Source organism: Corylus avellana, chromosome ca2 (assembly GCF_901000735.1).
Source record: "Corylus avellana chromosome ca2, CavTom2PMs-1.0".
NCBI classification, from domain to species: domain Eukaryota; kingdom Viridiplantae; phylum Streptophyta; class Magnoliopsida; order Fagales; family Betulaceae; genus Corylus; species Corylus avellana.
The window spans coordinates 10,514,586-10,538,519 of record NC_081542.1 but is presented as its reverse complement, the minus strand read 5'-3'; the positions used below and the strand labels follow the sequence as shown (position 1 = coordinate 10,538,519).

The following is a 23,934-nucleotide window of genomic DNA, read 5'->3' as shown; positions in this document are numbered from 1 at the left end:
CAAATCTGCACAACCCGCTCCAATACCGGGTCACTGGGTCAAGCTCTCCAAATCGGTCCAAATTTGTCAAATCGATTCATCGGGTTTGACCCAGTTCATATAATTTTTGGGTCAACCATTTTAATAGTCTATGGGTTTTGGACATCTTTGGCCCATTTTACCGACCTAATTGATTCAATTTCTTCAAGGCCTAAAGCCCAATTTCTTCAAGGCTTTAGCCCAACCAGCAGCCACCCTCAGCCATCAGCTGCCGCTACCAGCCGCCGTCCACCGCCATCGGTCGCCCAACTCCGACCACCTCCGACAATCATAAAAAAAAAAAAAAAAAAATCTTTTCCTTTATATTTTCAACCTCAATTTTATACATTTAGTTTGAGGAGGGATGTTTAGAGTATATTTGACATTATTCTACGGTTATTATGTTTCCTTATATATTCTAGGTTTAGTCTAGATTTTCTTGCTTATCACTTCTAACCTCTCTATATATAGAGGTCAATGTAATCATATTACAAACACAATCATAATAGAAGAGATGTAGTCCTATATGCTTCCGCTCTCTCTCTCTTCTCTTTCTCTTTCTTCCGCTTCTAATATATTATCCAATATATTTAACAAAATCTAATAAATTATATATGATGAATGTGAATGTATAGAGCTAGAATAATACCTGGGAAGACTTTTTTCCAATATTATTTTTTGCTGTAATTTTGCTTGTCTTCTTTGGTTGCCTCACAACTCAACCTTTCAATCGTTTTCCACCCTTCCAACCATCTTTCTTTTTTATCCATTTTATTGTTTCAAGTAATTTCTCAACAAATTGGGTATGATTTGCAATTTCAGTACCGTCTGACAATGACAATTGAGCTTCCTTGTCAAGAGCAACACTCGAACCTTTTTTAATATTTCGAACTTTCTTTTGTATTTCTTTTACCATCATTTCTACGAAAGCATATGCCTCTTCATTGTCAATTGTTTCAGTGGCTAATTCAACTAGCATTGGACACAGTTTTCTATATCGTTGTATAACATTTAAATTCACATCCTCTTGCACATTCCTTGTCGTAGTATTTAAGATGACTTCACTCTTTGCTTCTCTTGTCCACCTCTTCAAAATATTCGTGTCGGGAATTATCTTTGTATCAAGTAAGTCAATAAATTTCAAAGCATGGCAACACAAAATCCCAAATGTTTTGAACTTCCCGCAGCTACATGAAATTATCTTGTTGACATGGTCGTAAACTATTTTGTACTCTTTACTTTCATTAAAAAACCCAACAATATATTCATGCACTAGTTGACTATCATTGCGGTGTTTTATTACCGTTGCTAATGCATAGTAATACTTCTCATGAAATTTTCTAAATATGACAGGAGTATATGTTTGACTTGCTTGTTTCAACAAATGTGAATTCTTTAATCCCAATGTAGGCAATTTTTCTCGAGCATGAAATTCAGCCTCTAATTCCATATGTCGCTTTTGCTCCACCACTCGCTCAAAATGTTGAAAAAATTCCACTATACTCAAATTAAATTTTAAGTAAGCTTTCAAGTCACCATTCAAGCTCTCACTGAGTTGAGTACTTCGCACTCCAAGAGTAAGGCAATTCTTCATGTGACACTTGGCCCATTTTGTCTTCAATTTGTATATACCACCCAATCAACTAACTAACTCGACGTTGTACTTTTGAATCATTTTGTCCCAAGCATTTTCAAATTTAGCCTCATCATCATATTCAAACATACAAGATTTAAGGTCTCGTAGAAAATGGGAACCATCTTTCATAAAAATTCCCTAAGGTGTTGTTTGGCAAAAGGCATGGCCCAGCCTAGACACTGTTGTTGTCATTTTCCTGATGTGAAATTATACTTTTACCCTTCAATTGTTTCTCCCAAAATATCCAGCGCTGTACTCTTTTCCTCCATCTCCGGGTCTTCTCCTTCACGAGTCGAGCACCCATCCCTTGCGAAAATAAAGCCTCCCATTTCACCCCCACCCCCTTCGAAAACTTGAGAGCCCGTTTCACCCCCCATATGTTTCACCCCCCACATGTTTCACCTCCGGTCACGCCTTCATAGCCAACTCCCTATCTTCATTCTTTTGCTCTCCCTTTCTTGGAAACGCTTAAACGAAGCAAGCTTTGGCCGTCCGTCGCTCTTTCTCTCTCCAGAGTTTGTGCTTTATCTCTGACATAGCAGCAAAGGAGGGAGGGATTGGAATTTTCACATTTTTTCTTCTTCTTGTTTGGCTTCTTTCTATGCTCTGTTTCGAGTTAAGGAAAATCAGTGCAAGATCACAAGGTAAGAGCCTGAATTTCTTTTTCTTTTTCTCCCCATGTGTCGTTCTTTTTTGAATTCCTTTCGGTTTGGTTGCTTTTTTTCTCAGAAACAATAAGTAACTATTGTTTATTTCGATTCGGTTGCTTTTTGGTGTGTTGTGAGGGTTCAAAAATTTAGGGTTTAATTTGAGGATTTCCATTGTAGTTTAAATTTTGTTATACCCATTGGATGAGTGTTTTTGTTTGGAAATTTCGGATGTGTTGTGATTTTGTTGATTTTTGGTTCAAATTATTGTGGTTGGTTGTAGTGATTTTCAGTTGTTAGTGCTATATTGTACCAAAATTGAGTATTATGATAGGATTTGAAATTGTTGATTTTGGGTTCAAATTGGTGTGGGTTTAATTGTGATTTTGGGTGATTGACCCTCTGTTGATGGCTGAGAATGGGTGGAGAAAAATGACCCAAAACAAAATTCCTCCGGCCCCTTTATATATATATATTCGAAATTTTTTATCTTCTTAGAGCCCTCCTCTGTTTACAATCTCACGTAGATAGTCTCACCTATAGTATTTTTCATGAGAAATAGAATTGTAACATAATAAGAAAATTAGCAACAAGATAAAACAATCAAATGCATTACAGCTAGAAAAATACAATAGGAATCATAACAAAAATTTGATCAGTATTCAATAATCACACAAACATAAGTAGGTAAAAGAGTATGTATATATAAACCATATTGGTGAGTTCGTAGCAAAAGCCACTTATGGAAAGCTCTGAAGCTCAAATATTGCAGATGTGGCCATCAGTATATGCTCAGTTTGGTTGCAAATAATTTGTTAGAAATAACCGAAATTCAAAAAGGAGTGAGGAGTTGCTTGGCTTCTCTAGCTCTGGTGGCTGGTAAGCATGGCGTGGTGAATGAGGCATCTTGGGAGTCCCTGGCCAAGAAAATATAAGCCATAAGGAAGGAAAATGCTGCCTTGAAGTGACGGGTTCAACTAAAGTGTCTTGGACCTGACCAGGGTGTTTGTCCGGGGTGGTAGGAATGGGCTTGTCAAATTTTCAGTGGAGAGTCGTCGTAAGGGGGGCAAAATGAAAATTGATAGAAAAGTATTTGAAAAGAGACTGCATGGCAATTGTAGACTACAATGTTGCATTTATAGGTTTTGGGTGTACAACTGACAAATGTTCAAGTTATGCATATGTTTTGAAGTTTGCACTTGACATTGCCGAAATTCCAACTTATTTATTGTTTACTTGTTTTAGTCTGAATTTTGTATATTATGCTTTTTCAATTTCTCTTTGATGTTGGACCTACAGCAATAACAAGTATATTATTTGCACTAGAGTTACGTAGGCTGTTTCAGGTAATAGGTTCTTCATCTATCTGTGATTGTCACATCAATGTTATTTAACTTCTGATGACTGCTGTTGCCGGTTATCCTGTTTGCAGGGTCCTACATTTATGAGTTTCGTTACAACCTTCATAAGGTAAGACGATTAGCTCAAAATTCTTGTAGGATCCCATTTATTTAGTAACCCTTGAATCCTTTAGTAGTACTAAGATAGATATTGATTATTTCAAAACATAAATGCTCTATGCATCCCCTTCACAATATCACAGGGTTGATTATGTCTGCAAATAGTGATGCGTCGAGTGGCCGTTCATTATGTCGCTGTAGAGTTGTTGCCTTCGTAAGGTATTCCTGGACAAATGATAATTAGAGTAGAAAGTGGTATGTGTGCGAAAAGTATAAAGTATTGTATGACATTTATTTTCTATGTTTGCATTTTTTGACCAATTTTATTTGGTTTAGGGTATATTTTTGACTTTTCTTCCAAATATTGTATGTTGTAGCAAGTTGGTGATTGTGGCTTCTTTCTTTGGGCCGACAACGAGATGACAGCTTACGAAAAAAAAATCATGCAGCACTTGAAGGACATAGAAGAGCAAACCCGAGCAGAAGTTGGTAGACTTGAAAAATTGTTTGCTACTGAACAAGCATAGTATAGAGGGCACCTAGAAAACATGTTGCAGTCTAGGGATTAGATGTGGAAATCTATGGTAGCGAATAACCAGTCTAGAGAAAACAAGTTCCAGTTAAAGCAAATGACGTATCAGACAGTGTTGACTTTGCTTATCTGCCAACATTTATAAGGAAAAACCAAACTAACAAAATAAAATTCTACACAAGATAGCCAAAAATCTATATGCAGTACCTTCGATCGTGTGAGTGTGAGTGGAGCCGTGGCTAGAGGTCTTCTCCACCGAGGCTGGCTTCTGGCTACACTGGCAGATGAATTTCTGGATGGGTGCTTGGGATTTTTGTGAGGCGAAGCCTCTAATATACATGATGAAGGCAGTAACCCGAGGTCAGGAAATTTAAATCGAAATTAAAAGGCTCAAAGGGAAAGTCAGTTAAAGGATCCGAGAGAGAGCGTCGTGGGGGTGGGGGAGAATTCTGTAGCGAGGGGATGGCCGAGGAGAATGCAGGTTTCTCCCCAGACTTTCGGACGCGTGTTAGGGGCGGTTGGGGAGACGCTGTCCATAAACACAAAGCGTGGGAATTAGGGGGAAAACCGGTCTGTGGAAAAATTTCACAGAAAGGGGAAAAATTGAAAAAAAATATGTCAAATGTTTAGTCTGAAAACCGGTCAATGGCCCAGACACTGAACAGTGTCTGGGCCATTGCTTTTGCCAAACGAACCCTAAATGCTTGATACCATTTTGCATTATGTGCTATGTACATAATCCATACCTGGTTTCTGGCATCACCTCATTTAATGCCTTTGTCATTACAGCATCTTGATTTGTAAAGATTGATCGAGGCTTTTTACTTGCATGTGTATCTAAGAATCTTTTAAAAAGCCATTTGAATGACTCTACTGTTTCATCATATAGAAGTCATAGAACTAGTAAATACAGCTAGGGGTCTCAATTCTTTATTAGTACCAAATGTACTATCAAAAGTCATCATGTCACCAAAATAGACATAGTCGGCAATCATTCTTGCATCAGCCCAAAAAATGTTAGTAATTTTTTCTTCACTATCTAATTGGACTACATAATGAAATGATGGATTTTTATTGATTTGTTCGTGGAAGTACGTCAATAAGCTACCTACTTCACCATATACTAAGTTCATTTGTTGTCTTGTACGAATATAATTTTTTTGACTGAGCTCAGTATACCCAAGATTTGCCCTGCCAATAACCTCTCTAGTCATCAATGCATGTGGTGCCTTAGGAGTGATTCCAGAAGCACATGCCAAATCAATTTCAGATGCTTGAACTTTTGACATTTTACGATGCGACCTCATCATATAAGTGGTTCATTCAAGATGCAGAATATGATTATGTTCAGCTACAAAATCATAAACCTTGTACTTCCCAGTCTCTTTTATTAATGAAATCGACAATCGTACAGGACAAAGAGTCCTTGTTTCATCTCAGTGACGAGTGTAAAGATGATTTCGCTTGTCTACTCTTCGAACACCTTCCTTTAGGGGTGTCAACTCGGTCCGGTTTCTCGATTTTTGGCCAAAACTGGAACCGGAACCGGGGTACCCCGGTTCGCGGTTTTGGGAAACAGGAACCGGAACCGGGACCTCGGTTACCGGCCGGTTCCAGTTTTACTCGGTCCGGTAACTGGTTTTTGAATAAAATTGATTTTTGGGCTTATTTCAAGTGTTGGGCCTAAAATAAGCCCTTTTTTTTTTTTTTTTTCATAAGTTGACTCATTTTTTTTAAAAAAAATTTATTAGTCTTTTTTGTCTAAAAAGAGGCTTTGTTGTGATTGTTCCAAATAATTAAAAAATAAACATAAAAAAGCCCAAAAATCCTAAAAAATCAAAATTTTTAATATATATATATATATAAACCCAGTTCCGGTATTCTCGGTAAAAACCGGGTACTGGAACTGGGGTACCCGGTTTTTTGATTTTTCAAACTAGAACTAGAACTAGAACCGGGTCCCCGGTTTTCCGGTTTTTCGGTTTCGGTTCCGATTTCCTGGTAATTTTTGACACCCTTACCTTCCTTACAACAAACAAACCCCTTTGATGTTACTTTTCCATGTAACTTACTTTTATTTTCAAATTGTTTTCTTACACCAAAACCCATTTGCTTTCTATAATTTTCCCAATGCTTCCATGCATCCTCTAGAGTATCAAATTCCATACCAACTTGAGGTGTCCAACTTGCCTTGGTATTCACATTTTGAGAGGAATCACCCACAATTAATGACATCCATTTTTTTTTAAAAAAATTTGAAAGTATATCTCTGTCATTAACAAACAATAAATCAAAATTAAAATATGCCAAAATAACATAACAAAATAAAAGAAACAAAATTTAACTATAGTTCAAAATTACATAAATAAAAACTATATAACATGCGTATAAAAAAAAAAAAAAAAAAATCTCTTTTCAGAAGCCTCCATTCACATTTAAGTTTTTGTAGAGGATTTGAGAATGCATTGACATCATTTTTGAACATTGATTTGCTTAGAGAATCAATCAAATTGAAATTAAAAGGAACATATTCATGCCCCCATTTATTTCCACAAATAGCTCACCAACCTCAAATAGTCATATTTACACTTGACTAACAAAATTCAAGGCAACAGTAAGAGATAATCAAACAGTCAATCACCATTGTGATAAGCAAAATCATCATAAAAAAAAAAAATCAAGTGGGCATTTTTTTTCAATCAAATGAGCTAAAAGTGGGCCATACATGTTAGCAAGCATGCGTGGCCCAGTTTGAGATTTTGTGTTGCTCGTGGGTTCTCACCATTTAAGTAACACACCAAAAAAAAAAAACCCATCTCAGCTAAAAACAAAAACTATTTCTGCACCCATCTTGTCAGCAAGCGTGAGTGGCCCATTTTGTTATCACTCTCTCTCTCAGCTCAAAAAAACCATTTCTGCACCCATCTCATCTCTCTTTTGTCTTTCTATTTCAGAGCCCGTTCTGCCCTTTTTCTTATTCCCCTTGGATTTTAGTTTTCTCATTTCTGCAAGATTTGGTGTCTGGGTTTTGTTACAGCCGGTGGGTCATGTCCGAATTTCGATCGAACCTTGGATCTTTTTTTATGAATTTCGTGTGGGTTTTGGATCCTAAACAATCTAGACAAACTTCTGAATAATCCAAAACAATCTAGAAAATCTATAGAAAACCACCATTGGATATGGCAATCAATATATCCAGGATGAAGGAAAAATTTTGGGAAATACCTCCCTCCACCCCAGACCGTATGAGAAAATAGATTCTAAAAAAACTTACATTGTTTTGGAGCTCTCTTTTGTTTGATTGGAGGCAGAAATCCAACATTAATCAGAATGAAACTTTCTTCTGGTGTGAAGAGGAAGAAACTTTCATGGAGGAATGAGAAAGGAGCTTGAGAAAGAAGTTTTTTGTTTTTGGAGGGAAAACAAAAGTTATTGTCTCGGTAAAAACAAAAACAGCTTGTACTTGTATAGACCATTAGATCTTATCAACGGCTAAGATCTAATAATTTGAGCTTCCCGTATTTTCAATAATAGGAGGGGATCCTGATCCCTAGAACACCGTTCTTCCAAAACCCTCACCCTCCAAAAAAACAAACTCTCTCTGAAATCTGCAACCATGTACGGAGGCGGTGAGTGCATGAATTTTTTTTCTTTCTCATCTAACACTTTCAATTTTATTTTATTTTATTTTTCGAATTTTCTCACTCATTAATTTTACTCTGCTTTTTTTTTTAATAAAATTTTTATTATTTTTGCAATTTTACAGATGAGGTATCAGCTATGGTAATCGACTTGGGCTCGCACACCTGCAAAGCTGGTTACGCCGGCGAAGATGCGCCGAAAGCTGTGTTCCCGTCTGTAAGTGCTTCTACGTCCGAGTAGTCAAAATTCGAGTGGCCTAGTCCACTCACTCACACTCTCACTCAACTCACAATATGGCCTTTTGCTGCTATTCTTGGCCCCAAAGTTCACAATTTTGAGGCCTAATTGGCTATTTAGTATGAATGCTATTTTCAGGAGATGTAACTTGCTGTGTTTTTTTCCATATATTACTTAAGCTCCGATTGTTTCGTTAAAAGGATGTAACTTGCTGTGTTTTTTTTCCAAACAATTGGACCGAAACAGTTGTTCACATGGGTACATGAATTTTCTGTGATAAGATGTCACCGCAGCTTAATCTTCTCTCTTGAGTTGTTAGATGCAAAATATATTGTCCAGTGTAATATAATTTTTTGGACATTGAAGAAGTTTTTACTCCCCTTAATCTTGGAGGTTTGGGAACTAGGAGTTTGCTCACTTTCAATCCGGCTCTTTTGGGGTAGTGGTTATGGAGGTATGCTGTGGAGAGAGAGGGGCTTATTGGCAATAGGTAGTGGATAAAAAATATGGTAGTTAGGTGAGAGGTTGGTGCTCTAATGTTGTCACTGGGCCATACGGAGATGAGTTTTTGGAAAGATATTAGGAGGGTTTGGGATGCTGTCTCTAGTTTTGTTAGCATAGAGGTGGGTGATGGCGTTCGAATGAGGTTTGGCAAGTTGTTTGGTGTGGGAAACGTCCTCTAAAGGAAGCCTTTCCCGGTGTTATTTTGCATTGCTCAGGATAGGGATGTTTTGGTGGCTGACCACATGTTAGCTCATAATGGAGAGGTGCATTGGGATATGAATTTTATCATATTGATGCATGATTGAGAGGTGGACGTTGTTTCTTCTCTTTTCAATGTTTTGTATTATGTTTGGTTGGGTCAGGGGATGAAGATAAGATCTGTTGGACGCCTTTGAAGAGACAAAGGTCAAAACTTTTTATAAAGTTTTCATTCCCAATGTTGATTTCTCTTTACATTGGAAGAACATTGGGAGGACTAAGGCTCCTTTAAGGGTGGCTTCACTTGGACGGCATCCTTAGGGAAAATTGTCACTATGGATAATCTTTGTTAGTGTCACATCATAGTGATGAATTGGTGCTGTATGTGTAAAAAGAGTGGGGAAACAATTGATCATCTCCTTCTTCATTGTGATAGTATGGGAGAGTTGTGGAATGATAGAGTGGGTTATGCCCGGAAGGGTAGTAGAGCTCTTGGCATGTTGGAAAGGATGCTTTGGTCGGAATAATTTATTTGTTTGGCATGTAATCCCTTCTTGTTTAATGTGGTGCATTTGGAGAGAAAGGAATGCTTGAAGTTTCGAAGATTGCAAGAAGAGGAGTTTGGAGCTACAACTGCGTTTTCTTAAATCACTTTTTGAGTGGATCTTTGTCAACGCCTTTCTCAAGATCTCTAGCTTTGTAGCTTTTTGCGCATGCTTTCTTCATTCTTGATGTTGTTGGATGTTTTGATCTTGTATACTTCCTGTTTACTTGGGTTAAGCCCCTTGCACTTTTAATGAATTTGCTTTACTTATTCGAAAAAAAAAATTCTTGGAAATTGTAGTGTATTTTTCTTTATTCTGGCATGTAAAGCAGTTAAAAACTAATGTTAATATATGTCTATGCTTGTTAAGGTTGTCGGAGCAATTGATCAAATGGAGGTGGATGACACTGAAAAAACTGAAAATAACTCTGGATCTGCTGTAGATTCTAAAAACACTGTCAGAACGCTTGATTCTGAAAAAGCCAAGGGGAAACGCAAATTGTTTGTTGGATCTCAAGCCTTAGGTTTTCGCCGGGATCATATGGAGGTAAATTTTCTAGTTATTATCTGTTAATAGGGGGATTTTGATAGGATATTTCCAGAATGTTTCATGTTTTAAGGTTTTGATTATCTTTTCTGCTTTCTATTAGGTTCTGTCACCCATAAAGGATGGAGTTGTTGTTGACTGGGATATGGTTGACAACATATGGGACCATGCTTTTAGGTAATTACTGAGGGTGATATTCATCTACTTCTTTTCTGGTGCTCATGAAATAGAGATGGCTTGGGCTAATAAATCGTACAAATATTATATGATTGGCAAATAATGATGAACATATGATATCTTGCAGTTTGGAGATATGGCAAAGCTACTGTCATTTGTCCATCTTGAGTGGTAGGATAATACTTTAGAAGAGATCTTGAACCATCGATGTTGACCCATTATAGAATGAGGCCTCATTGTACCTGTAATGTTTCATTTCCAATTCCCTAAAACATGATATTAGAAGCCTAGAGTGTTGCCACCCATAGATGAGGTGAAGTCTGAAGGATCTCATAGTCATTGCTCTCTCTCTGTGTGTAGAAAATATGTTTATATGCTAGCATATCAAGTATTTACCTATGTATGTACTTTTACATTTAATGTTATATTCCAAACAACATAGAAATATGCCATCTCTCTTGCTTGAAAACAATCAAATTTTGAATGTAACTATGTGAAAGCATTTTGATTTTTTATTTAAAAAATCATTTATCAGCTTAGACCAATGAGTTCTAGTTCAAATAACACATCTACTTGTGAGCACTGGGCGGAGGTTTGCTTGTGGGTTCAAAACCCATAAGAGATGTTTGTTATTTATCAATAAAAAAATCAGTTATCAGTCTAGAAATTTGTACTTCCTTTCCATCTTATACTATATGATTTTTTTCTTTCTCAAATTATGTTTCTGTATGCTGTAACTGGTTGCCCTTTTGCTTTAGGGAATGCCTATTGATTGATCCTAAAGAGCATCCAATGCTACTTGCAGAACCATCTTCCAATACTCAACAACAAAGAGAAAGGTGATCTGGCACTGTGTAATATTTTTTCTTAGTTGATGATACACTTGATGAGTGCTTCTCATTTTCAACACATTTTAGAGCATTTCGTGGATTTATAATCTTTATGCGAGTAGTATGGTTATTTTAGAGCTACTGAGAATTGCCTTAATTTAGTCATTCCTTGCAACTTTATTTGTCAGTTATTTCCTGAGTTATAGCTGGTATTTTTTTTCCTCAAAACTTTTGAGGAACAGATATTGGTAACTGTTGAGGAACACTGCATAAATATGTTGACATTATTTGTATAAACAAGGTCTTCTGTGATACAATGATAGTTCTAGTGTTTATGTTCTGCAAAATGAAACTGAGAGTTCGACAAGAAGCTATCTTGCATCAAGAATTTCAGCTGAAACTCGGGGGAAAAAAAATCTAAGGACTTGCAAATTTTAGAGTAACTCCTTTTTAGGCTATCTTTCATTAACTGTCTAGGTTCTGTCCTGATAACTCTTGTAACAATTAATTTTTGAAGTTGATCATTGTGAGAGAACAGCCCAACTATTCGTTCAATGCATATAACTTGGATTAAGGTGCATGTATGTACTTCTGGTCTGGAAAGATCCAACAGCCGCCATGTTGATGCAATTCTGAATATGAATGAAAGGAAAAGAGAGTTTAAGCTATCAAATTAGCAAGAATACCCAAACTCAATCCCCATGAGAAAGGGAGAGAAAAGCCACAAATGTTGGCTGAAAGTTCATTCAATTCTCTGGAAAAAGCTGCTCTTACAACTTCAGAAAACTCTAAATAAGATAATAAGTTGATTCCCTAGTTAAGACACGATCACAACCACTAATTCAAATCTAATCTAACCGTTCTAGATCTGTCATGTAGTGGTCACATGCCTAATTAAATAGTCACATGACTTGTTACATAAAAATTAAAAGACTTAACATAAGAAAATACTAAAGTTCAAGACACAAAACATCAAAAAAATCAACTAAGATTGATCACATAATCAAACTTATGGACGCCTAGGCTTCCTTTTAGTGTTCCTCTTCGGATGATCAAGTGTTCGTAAAAAGTCCTCTTCTATATGCTTTGCATCACATGTACTGACTTCAAAGTGAATAAGCTTGGACGAAACCTTTTGAGTGCTGACCTTTGCCCTCTCTGCCTCAGATGGGTTACCTACAATTTAAGAAAGGATGATATAAGTTATCCGTGTCACACTTTCTTCAGAAGCTTTATGAGAAGATAACCTTAAGCAAAAGTGCAAAAGCAACTTATTGTGGAGATGATGATGTTAATTTGGGTGAATGGAAATGTTTTAAGATTTAAGATTATGAAAAACTAAGACTTAATATTGCTCTTTTAGAAAGTGGAATGATCTTACGCATAAATGCATTTTAGTTGAATTTGTCGAGAATAGGGTGCCAGTTGTATAAAAATGTTGCATGTAAGTGCCATCCTATTAGTCTAATAGGTTCTTTTGTAACATTTAAATTGGTTTGATTAATGGAGGAAAGTTTAATTTCATGGTTTAAATAGCACATATTGTTAAGTTCTATTGGATGGAAAGCATGGTAATTGATTAGTGGTTTCTTTATAAAATCTTGACAAAATAAAGGTTCTTGTCACACAGGGCTATATTCTTTCATTATCTGGCTCTAACTTTGCATATTTGCTAAACAGTTTTTATTTAGTTATATTTTATTTGTTGATGATGAATAATTCTACCAACCTAACTCAATAAAGCTTTATTTCTTTTATTGATAACCAATATTAATGGTTTTAGGTCTTTGTATTTTATTCTTTAGGATATTAGTTTGTAGTAAAAGAGTTTGATTTTCATGTATCTGACAGGACGGCAGAGCTTATGTTTGAGAAGTACAAAGTTCCCGCACTATTTTTGGCCAAGAATGCTGTATGCCCCTAGTGGACCCATGAACTCACTTCTAATTGAATCAGTCTGAGTATCAATATGAATATGCTCTTTTTCCTCTCCTTTATCAAGAAATGTCAGTATGGTGATTGATTGGAGTGCTTGTTGATGCCAGGTTCTCACATCTTTTGCATCAGGGCGTGCTACCTCATTAGTTGTTGACTGGTAGGATATATGTATTCAGTATCAGTATCGGTTTCTCTTCTTGCATTACCTTTCTACCAACTGCTAAAGTGTTATTGTTTGACATCCCTTTTAGTTTAGGCCACTTTGTATATCATAGTTAGATTGTATTTCTGTGATTATTTTGTGACATTTCATGCTATGGAGTAATATTGCTTGAATTTTAGTGTTTCTTGGGGGTTATCTTAGGAGTTTCATATTGGCTCAAACCTTCTCTCCTTTTCTTGAGTTACTTTTTCTTTACATTGTTTCCTTAGATTTTTATAGGTGGAATGGAAAACATTTGAATTTCTTTAATATGTTGGGCTACACCGTTAAGACACCAAAAAAGTATCACAAAGCTGAGAAAGAAGTACTTGAAAAAAAAAAGAAAAGATATTTAAATGCATATATGAGCTCAAAAGACGAAGAGTATTGGATATGTTACAACAATGTGCTCCTCATTTCTGTAGTTTGGTTTCATTTGCATTATGCTTGCTGTTGCAGAGGTATTAGAAGTTTGAACACTGAATTTCATCAATTTCTTAGTAAAAATTTCAGCACAATTTTCAAAGGGAATTAATCGATTCTCAATATTTTGGAGTTAAAAGAAATTGACTTATTAATTGATATTATGTTCCTTCTGTCGTCTAAATGAATATGTTAGTAATTTTTTGAAATCGAAAAGAATGTTATTCCTTCTCTGTCCTTCTCCATGCAAGAAATCTGTTGATTAGAATATTCTTGTCAATAAAAATGCACTGTGTGCAATTGTTAAGTTTTTCCTTTTCACTTATATTTTGATCCAATGTTTATCCTCTTCTAATATTTCTTGATATATGTTAGAAGCAAAACTAATGTATGATATTTTCGATAATTACCAACTAATTCAGTGGTGGAGGATCAACTACAGTTGCCCCAGTGCATGATGGTTATGTTCTTCAGAAGGTATCGCCCACCTTCCAACCAAAAGAAAGAATGACTTGCTTCACAATTTTATTTGAGTTCATATTTTCTGTTTACGTGTCAAGCAAACTCAGTTTTTACCCAATTTCTACACACGGGATTCTTGCATGTGACTTGAACGCTTAGTTTTGAGAGGATCTGATTACTGTTACTTTTTTTTTTTTGAAATATATATATTTTTAACCAAGTTTTTGTGCAGTATATCAATATGTGGGTGTGTGTGTTGGTAGCTTTGTGTGCTTGAAAATTTTCTTCCCTTTTATGGTGCTCCTTAATATTTTTAATTTCAAGTGATATTTGTGATAACTTCTCAATAAATCACATTGTCCTTTATGTACTATGCTGACTTATTGTATAAAGGTTATTAGCATGTTAGTCGATAAGTTTCTATGGCCATCTTTTGTTGACATATTCTATATTTTCACACAATAATGTTACTCGGTGATGATATAAGCTTCACTTTTAGAAGTTAACATTCATCTTATATGTCTATAATGTGGCCCCTCCCCCCACCCCTGGCATATGAAAGGACAATATTTGTTAATGCCCGTATGTTAAAAGTTTTGATAAAGCTTTTCTCAACTTGTAAAAGATTCTTTGCCTTGTTATTGCATTTGCAAATATAGGCTGTGGCATCTTCTGCAATTGGAGGAGAATATCTCAGTGATTGCTTATTGAAAAGTTTGGAAAGCAAAGGTATTATGGTAAGTGGCTAGAGTAATTTTTTTTTTTTTTTTTAATCTTGAAAGACAAATCAATTGTCTCAAGGTGCTTAGTTTCCTTTCTTTTTAGTTTTAGAATGTTTTCTTCTTGTCTGTTGCACAGATAAAACCCAGATTTTCATTCAAGAGAAAGGAAACTCGGCCAGGAGAGTTTCAGGTATTTAATGATTCTCAGTGGTAGTTTCTTTTGTGCACATAAGTCATTCTTTTTTTTTCCCTCTTATTTGTGGTATGGAATTGGAAGGTATCATATTTCAATCTCATGTCTTCCCTCACCTCCTGTGTCTTGACTTCTTGCTATGCTTAGAACCACAGCATTATAATACCTACATGGTCAGGTAGCGTCCAAGTTTTATTCGAGAAGGCTCATGTGAGAATTGTTTTTGGGGGTTCAGAAACATAGGACCTTATTCACTAAGAATTAATGACTTCTTTAACAATGAATTCACTTGGTCCAAACGGGAATGTTGGCACTGAAATTTGGTTTCATTTGGCCCTAAGATATACCTGGTTCCCATTTGATAATATGACGTTCTGCTTATAATAAAAGCCCTTGAAATCCAAAAAGCTGTTGGTTGTTGCCCAAGATTAGAGTTAAATTATCAGAAAGAGGTTTGTCTTCCACACCTTGACCACTGTTCCTCTTATGTGTCTTGGTGTATTTACCAAAAAGACTGATGCTTCTCTGTATGTGTCTTGGTTTATTAAAGTGCTTCTCGGTTTGAGAATACATTTTATTGTTGCACTACTAGATAACTCAAGATTCTTAATTCTGCCTTCCATTATTATCTTGAATGAAAAGCACTACATTTCCTAATTCTGTATTCACATTTGCTTCTGTTGTATGCTTTTTCATGCTTCTCAGTGCTTCTCGGTTTGAGAATACATTTTATTGTTGCACTACTAGATAACTCAAGATTCTTAGTTCTGCCTTCCATTATTATCTTGAATGAAAAGCACTACATTTCCTAATTCTGTATTCACATTTGCTTCTGTTGTATGCTTTTTCATGCTATAAGTCATCAGGTGCATTTGTTAACATTATTCAATACTGTCATTCTTTGGACACTTAACTTTTCTGAATCTCGCAGACAGTAGACATGGATTTTCCAAATACAACAGAAAGCTACAGGCTTTACTCCCAGGTCTGCGATTTCACAGTTATTTATTTATTTAGGAGAAATGCTAACTGTACTCCCACATTTTACTCCCCCACCCTTACACCCAGACGTGACAGTTGCCACATCAGATTTCCACTATCTAGCGCCCATTTAACGTGTAAAATAGGGTTGCTTTCTGACATATTTGGGCACAAAATCCAAGAGGTTTTTGGGAGGTATAACCCTCACCCTCTTCTTTTTATGAGCATTTTCACTTTCGCAATCCAAAGGTGCAGATCGCTTTTTCTAGATGAATTGAATGAAATCCTTCAAAATCCTTTCAGTGAGCATTGCGTTTTCTTCATCCTTATTTTTAGCAACTCTGATCTCCTCCCTAATTTGGTTGAAGGACCCACATAAGGTGGGAGAACTGCCCTCAGATCCTCAAGCGTGGTCATCTTTTTTCTTCTTATTGAGTTCCAAAAGAGTTTCAGAGAAACAAAAAAAAAGGAAAGAAATTGAATTTCAAGGGAGTTCCGGAGAACTAAAAGCAAGGCAAGAAATTGGTTGAGAGTACGGCCAATGCTCTTTGGGTCTCTTGCTCTGTTTTGTGCTTCTTCTTTATTTTCACAAACCAGGCATTGGTCATACTTTGTTATTAAATTGACTTTGTTTTATGTACTTTATTAAAAAATGGCTTACTTTGTAAGTTTTCAATAGCTTGCTGAATCTCTGACTCACCCCTCTTTTCACCAACCTTCTATCCCAAGAAGCTACAAGAATGTGGGTGTACAATACAGAGGCACAAATTGATCCAGAGAGATTCTCCTGCCTTATATGGGTCCTTCAGCCAATTTCTTGCCTTGCTTTTAGTTCTCCGAAAATCCTTTGGAATTCAATTTCTTTCCTTTTTTTTTTTTTGCTTTTCTGAAACTCTTTTGGAACTCAATAAGAAGAAGAAAGATGATCACGCTTGAGGATCTGAGGGGTGGTTCTCCTGCCTTATGTAGGTCTTTCAACCAAATTAGGGAGGAGATTAGAGCTGTTGCTAAAAATAAGGATGAAGAAGACACAATGCTCCCTGAAAGGATTTTGAAGGATTTCATTCAATTCACCTAGAAAAGGCGATCTGCACCTTTGGATTGTGACAGTGAAAGGCTCTAGAGAAGAGGGTGAGGGTTATACCTCCCAAAAAGCCCTTGGATTTTGTGCCCAAGAATTCTTCAGATGGGGTTTGGTTTGGGATAGTGGAAACCATCTGCCACGTCAGGGTGTTAGGGTGAGGGAGTAAAATGTGGGAGCTCGGGTAGCATTTCTCTTTATTTAGATGATTTATCCTTTATATTTTATATGCTAGGAGTACCCTTTCATTTTTTTCTGGTCGTTTTCCTGTTGCAGAGGGTAATCTCCAGTGATATTAAGGAATGTGTATGTCGGGCCCCAGATACTCCATATGATGGTTTGTGTTTTCCCATATGTATACCTCCAGCTGCTTTTCTACTCTGTTTTTGCGCATTACATTTTTTCTAATTGGAGATTCATATATGCATGTATGTCTTTGCTTAACTTATTTGGGTAATGTGTTTTTTTTTTTTTTTTTGTGGTTACTGCTTTGTCTGCAAGGATGTTTCTTGTAGCAATTCATAAAATTTGTGAGTGCATTTTTGGATGTTTTCCTCATTGTTTGAAAGGCTTCTACTTATCAAAAATAAAAAAATAAAATTGTAAGGGTTCCCTAACTCCTGGTGATAGGTCCAGTACCTGATTCTTCCATACCTTCCACCCACCCACCCACGCCCCCCCCCCCCCCCCCCCCTCCAGTTTGTTACTTCTTAGGGGGTTTGGGTTGGGAATGGATTGTAGATGACACATCTTGGATCCTCACACGTTAATTTCTAGCAAAGCATGTTCTATATAGAATTAATGTCTTAATTGTGCAGCATTAGATGCTGAGAGGACTCGAACATGTGTGGACACATGTTGGATCATGGCATGTGGCTGACATGAGTTGGAACAGTGTTAGTTATTGTTGGAAGGAATGTACTCAAAGGTGCCCCATCTAGCGGATACATTTGGCAATATATATTTTGGCATCTTTACTCATGGGTGTTTGAAGATAAATTTATCTTCCTAGATTAAAGGTCCCCTGTACAGCACAACCGTATCTGTTCATTAGGGTTTGAGGGCAATGAGCCTACTACTTGAGGACTACTGAGATAAATTAATTCTTTCAAAACTAGGTTAAGTTGAATCTTGGAAAATAAAGAATCTTGGAAAATGTCAAGCCTGAGAAGCCAAGAATTAATACTTTCAGATTAGCATTAGACAATATACAATTGGTCTTGTTCTTCTATATTTAACCTTGATAATCTTGTTAATGCTCTTAAGATTAAATGTCCACTGCATAGGGAAATGCTTTGATCTTTAGACGCATCAATCATACTAAGCATTCTCATATAGTGTCCTTGTTGTCACAGAAAGTGCTTATTCCAACATTCCAATGACACCATACGAGCTACCTGATGGCCAGTAAGTCCCATACTCTTTTGTTACCTGTAATCAGATTTCATCTTGTTTCATTGCTTTGCATCTTTGAATTTGTTGGTTCTTGTCTCTGTAACCTTTATGGATTCATGAGACACAATGTGGCATCATAACAACATAATATTACCTAGTTTTATTCTGCTTGATAAGCTTTAAATTGTTATTTCTAATATTGATATCTAGTTATTTTATTCCACATAACACAGGACAATTGAAATTGGATCTGACAGATTCAAGATTCCTGATATTCTATTTAATCCATCGTTGGTTCAGGTGGGTGGCTTGCAAATTTACATGGTGTCAGATTTTTATATATATTTTTCAGATAAATTGAAAATTTTGGGTGCATATCTGATTATATTTTGTTGTTATTTTCTTTTTCTAGTTAGGTGTTTCCGCTTGTATACTTCCAGTGTACGTAGGGGCGCCTTACACTTTTAATAAAACTTGACTATTACTTATCAAAAAAAGTTATTATCTTTCTCATTCAATTCGGACTTTTAATATTTGTCTTTATACGTTAATCTTGTCTAGTCTATTATGATTCTATGGGGTTGAGATAGCTAAGTCATTTTGCCCGTATATTGGCTAAGTTGGACTCTACCTTTAAAAGTCTAATTGGCTCTCTGTTAATTCTAACTTTCTAACTTTAACTGGTAACCTTTTCTAGTACATTGCTTTAGTAAGACACTGAAAGATAAGTCGTTTGCTCGAACACGGTAGAAATTAGATGTGGCTTTGCCAATCTCTCATCTATGTTGATGCAGTTTGAAGTTCTGGAGATGTCTGATTGTTGTGATGCTGAAAATATTCATCAATGGTGGAGAAAGGATTTTTGTAGTTGTTTTATTTACTTGGCCTCTTTTTTTTGATAAATAATATTATATAAAACAAAAGCGTAAAGGGGCGCAACCTATTTACACAGGGAGTATAAAGGAAAGCGCCTAAGTAGAAGAAGAGAATAGAAAGAGAAAATCAGAGAAATTTATCACTAAAGGAGCTTGCCAAGCTGCTGTCCAAGTGAAAAGAGTAAAGAAGAAAAAATGAATGAGCTAAGGAACAGACATGTTGTCACTTGTGTCAGAAAATTTTGGAACTGTGTTGCAGCGTAGTCTCTAGACTGTCTCCAGTAGCTTGCATGATTTCTGTAGCTTGCTCTCTCTAGCTGAGGTGTCTGATTTTTATGCTGCTGAGTTTTTAAAAATGATTGTGGGGACCCAAGGGGTAGCTCAATCGGCTCAGACCACGCCTCATGAAGCGAATGTTACTAGTTTGAATCTTCCCTTCTCTCTCCCCTTAGGGCCAATTACCTAACAATATATATATATATATATATATATATATATATATAGTGGAGAAATTGGCTTTAATTGCTTTAGTGATACTATTCATGTTCTGAATAGCTCACTTGTAAGCACCATGTGATTAATGAGAACTTTTCTTAACTAACAACAGTTTTCCTGCACTTTAGCGTATTCCCAGTGTGCATACCATCTTCCTGGGGTTTTGGATATGACATTTGTTGAACCCCTTCTCCTTTATTAGTTAATTGGAGCTTTATTTTGCCATTTTTGATTGTATAAACACCAGATTCAATCAAAAAGCCAACTTACTCTTGGCTTTACAAGATTCAAAATGCAGTGCCAATATTTCTATCGGCTCATGAGATTGATCGACAATTGAGTCCTACTCGTACCAGCCTTTTATCTAATTCTGAGTGGAAAACACTTTGGAAACTCAGGTTGCATGAAAGACTCGAACATTTCTCTGGAAACTTTCCTGGAACATCTTGCCTACCAAACTAACATTTCCAGATTCATCCGCTTATCTACTTCTGAAGACTAAGCTACCCAATATGCCACTCTCATCTGCAATCAATAGAGCACCTCTTTCTTGGCTGCAACGTAGCTAGAATCATTTGGTGTGAACTACAATGGCCCATTAATACCTTCATCTTTGCTGACCAGCCCATTCATGTTTGGATTAAATCTATTTTGGATCCCCATGCAACTCTTTCTATCACGTCGGTGGAGGTGCATCATTTCCAGATTTTTGCCTCTATCATCCTGGATTTTATCTGGATGGCTAGAAACCCCACTGTCCAAAACTCCATTTAGCCGGAGGTCTTTTCTTTGATCAATTAGATCTGCACTACAAGCCAGGAGCATTTGAGGGCTTGGTTGTGTTTACAAGTTTTCGGTGTTGATTTTTTGTTGTTGGTTGTATTGATGATCAATCCAATGTTGTTGGTTGTGGTTGACTATTGTTGGTCGCATTGATCATCAATCAATTGTTGTAGTTCTTATCAAAAAAAAAAAAATCAATTGTTGTAGTTGGTTGTTGAGATCCTATCGGCCTTAGTGTTTTGCGGTGAGATCGACTGACTTTTGGTGTTTTGCATTGAGATCCGACCGGTCTAGGGTGTTTGTGTGTTCCAACCGGCCCTTGGTGTTTTCCGGCAAGATCCTACTGGCCTTGGTGTTTTACGGCAAGATCTGACCGCCCGTTGTAGTTTTCTAGCAAGTTTTCGACCAGCATTGAGGTTTTATCGACTTTTTTTTTTTTTTTTTTTTTTTTGTGTGTGTGTATTGTGTGCTCTAAGTTGTTCCAACTTGAGGGGGAGTGTTAAGAGTTTTTTTTTTTTTTTTTTTTCATTTGCTTGTTTCTTCCAAGCTGAGCTTATGCAATATATATGTTCAAATTTAAGAGGGAGTGTTAGAAGAATTATTAGGGTTGTGGGTATTTTGATCATTGTTATATTTCTCAAAACCTAAATAATAAGGTGTGAGGTAGGCTGCGCAAAAACAACATCAAGCATAACAGGCCTCTAACTTTCTTTAAATCATTCATGCAAACTACAACTGGAAAAATTGTCTTCTTGCCTAGAAGAATGGTCTCCCCTTTCGAAAAATTTCATCAAAGCTATCTTTGATGTAACTATGAGGGATCCCTTTTCTTTCGCCACAGCTGTTTTCAATGATGAAATTGGACTCTATCTCAGCCGGAGCTGAATGTCTTCCTCCTCTTGAAGTTAATTCCGAGGAAGCTTGGACAGCTTTGCTGGCAGTGACCCATGCAGCAAATATGGGCTAGCAAAACCTAATCCTATGGAGATTCCACGTTAATCGTGGCAATCTAGCACAAAGACTTAGTTTCTGATTGGCACATGTCCCCCTTAATCTCTGACATGCACCAACATCTCAAGCTTTTCTCAAAGTGGACGGCAAACAATGTTATAGAAGTGCCGGCTCTCGGGCACATGATGTAGTTATATGAGCTGCTTCCCATGATGTTTATGGAAGCATTCCAACAAATTCTTTCTCTCACTCTCCTCTCCAAACCCCCCCCCCCACCCCACACCCCCCACCCCAATTAGAATCAAGAGTCCCCTTGTTTATTGCTTAGAAAAAAAAGGTTCGTAAATTCCTCTGACAACACTTTGTAATGATCAGTTGAATTCTGTGATGTTTATTTCATAGCTTTTCAGTGCCCCATAGTTCTAGTTTTGACTGAATATTGGCTGCATTAATCTCAAATTCTTACATCGTAGGCACAAGAGCACATTTGGTTCCTAAATGTTATCCCTCTTTAATTTTCATTCACCTCAGTGACTGATCATTTCTTGACAAGTGCATGTGCAATAAACATCTGATCTTCAGTTTTAGTATATGTGCGCTTACCAAAAATATTAATGTACATATGCAAACTGGTTGAACTGATATTTAGATCTTAGAGGTTTTGTGCACATATCTACTTGGTAATGCAAATTCCCTTTTTTCTTTTGGTGTTTGTTCATGTTTCAAATTTTGTTAATGATGTAAACCTCAGACAATTCCTGGTATGGATAATTTTGCGGAGATTGCTCCTTCAGTTCGTGGTTTGCCACAGATGGTAAGCTCCTTTTATTTCATTATGGATGTACACTTGCATGTATTTGCGCTTTAATTATTTTTTCAATCACTCTTCAATTACTGATTTCTTTTTAATCTGTTCAGGTAATAGACAGTATTAATAGATGTGACGTGGATATTCGGAGAGAGCTATTCAGTAGTATACTGGTAAACTTAATATGTGTCAGCTCGCCTCTTTCCTTTTCAATTTTCTTCCTTGAAATGTCATGTAACATTCCTACTCCCATCAAATTCTTGTCTTTGTTTCTTGTTTGTTGTAGATTATAAAATGCAACTAGGTATTGAAAACTTGAGTGTAACCTAGTTTAAGTTGGATATCTTATAATATTTTCCTTTTGGTGGAAAAATTGATAAAAGTATTATAGTTTTATAATGTATCATATCTGCAGACTTCATAGTAGCTTAATTGGGCTAATTATTATATCAAGGATATAAGCTTTTCCATGGGACTCCTTGACGTGTGCTTCAGAGACAACATTAGGGACATCAACTAATTTCTTAATGAAACTGGATCAGACATCACAATATATATATATATATATATATATATCTGACAGAAGTAACTTTCTTTGTTTACTCTAGCTTGGAGCATTTTCGAACTAATTTGGTTCTGCTGTTTCTCTTGTATGCAGCTTGCTGGTGGCACAGCATCAATGCAACAGTTGAAGGAACGCCTTGAGAAAGATTTGCTAGAAGTATATTTTTTTCCCCGAAGCACTACCTACTGTGTTTTTTTTTCTTCTCCTTTGTTTTTTTTTTTTTTTTTTAAATTTTTTCCTCCCAACTCTTGGTGAACTTTCTGGTTGGTACTGTTTTTTCAATGATTATATGGATTAGTCTCATCTTGCAGTGGGCTTTAAGTGTTAAATGACCTAGTTCATGTCTAAGCCCCAAGCCCAAGCCCAAGTCCACGTCTAAGCCCCAAGCCCAAGCCCAAGTCCACGTCTAAGCCCAACTCCATAAGGGCTCTGATAGTGGCCCATAAGTGGTTTTTGAGTCAATAGCCAGTGTGGGACTATCTGGCCAGGCCCTTGGGTTGCCCGTGGCTGGTTTGGTCCTGGCGACTTCGAATGGGGTTTTCCAGCTTGTTGGGTGTGTTCCGGTGAGTTTTACTGTCGCCGGTTTCTTATTCCCGCCGTGGTTGGACAGCTCATCGATTACCAACCTGATCCTGGTGATGGTTGTGGGTTTGCCTTTTGGGTATGTTCCGGCTGGGTCGCCGTTGTCTGTGGTAATAGACCTCTGTTATGAGCCTAGATATTTGGGGATGATAATTGGTAAATAAAAAGCAATAAAAACACTATGGCACTTCAAGGGGCCAATCCCTCTATAGCACATGGCTATAAGCTCACAGCTTTAGGTGCAAATACTTTGATACCTTTCATTAAGAAATAGTCTCACTTAAATACACATGATGCACTGATAACTGCTACTGAATTACTGACCCCCTTAGAGCATTTCCAATGGAAGAGCTAAATGTTACTTTTATCTAGAATAGCTCTTCAAATGTTCAAAAAACCTCCTACATTGGATGAGCCAAAAATATATGTAAAATAGATATTTGATTAGAAGAGCTAAAAAAAAAGTTAAATGTAGCAGCACTTTTTAAGGGAGCCATTTTATTTTT

The 23,934-nt window shown here is 36.6% G+C and overlaps 1 protein-coding gene across 1 annotated transcript in view; it reads left to right on the top strand.

The window, feature by feature from the left end:
- The first annotated feature begins 7,800 nt into the window (after positions 1–7,800).
- LOC132168696 (actin-related protein 4) overlaps positions 7,801–23,934 on the top strand; it is a 19,725-nt gene continuing 3,591 nt past the window's right edge. Inside the window, exons 1-17 of the mRNA XM_059579715.1 lie at positions 7,801–7,922; positions 8,060–8,151; positions 9,789–9,965; positions 10,069–10,142; positions 10,901–10,981; positions 12,824–12,884; positions 13,018–13,067; positions 13,958–14,012; positions 14,657–14,734; positions 14,856–14,909; positions 15,844–15,897; positions 17,251–17,311; positions 18,330–18,381; positions 18,603–18,669; positions 22,225–22,287; positions 22,392–22,454; positions 22,940–23,002. Of these exons, the coding sequence (XP_059435698.1) occupies positions 7,910–7,922; positions 8,060–8,151; positions 9,789–9,965; positions 10,069–10,142; positions 10,901–10,981; positions 12,824–12,884; positions 13,018–13,067; positions 13,958–14,012; positions 14,657–14,734; positions 14,856–14,909; positions 15,844–15,897; positions 17,251–17,311; positions 18,330–18,381; positions 18,603–18,669; positions 22,225–22,287; positions 22,392–22,454; positions 22,940–23,002 (1,158 nt within the window). The 5' untranslated portion in view covers positions 7,801–7,909. The remainder of the gene's footprint in view (positions 7,923–8,059; positions 8,152–9,788; positions 9,966–10,068; positions 10,143–10,900; positions 10,982–12,823; positions 12,885–13,017; positions 13,068–13,957; positions 14,013–14,656; positions 14,735–14,855; positions 14,910–15,843; positions 15,898–17,250; positions 17,312–18,329; positions 18,382–18,602; positions 18,670–22,224; positions 22,288–22,391; positions 22,455–22,939; positions 23,003–23,934) is intronic.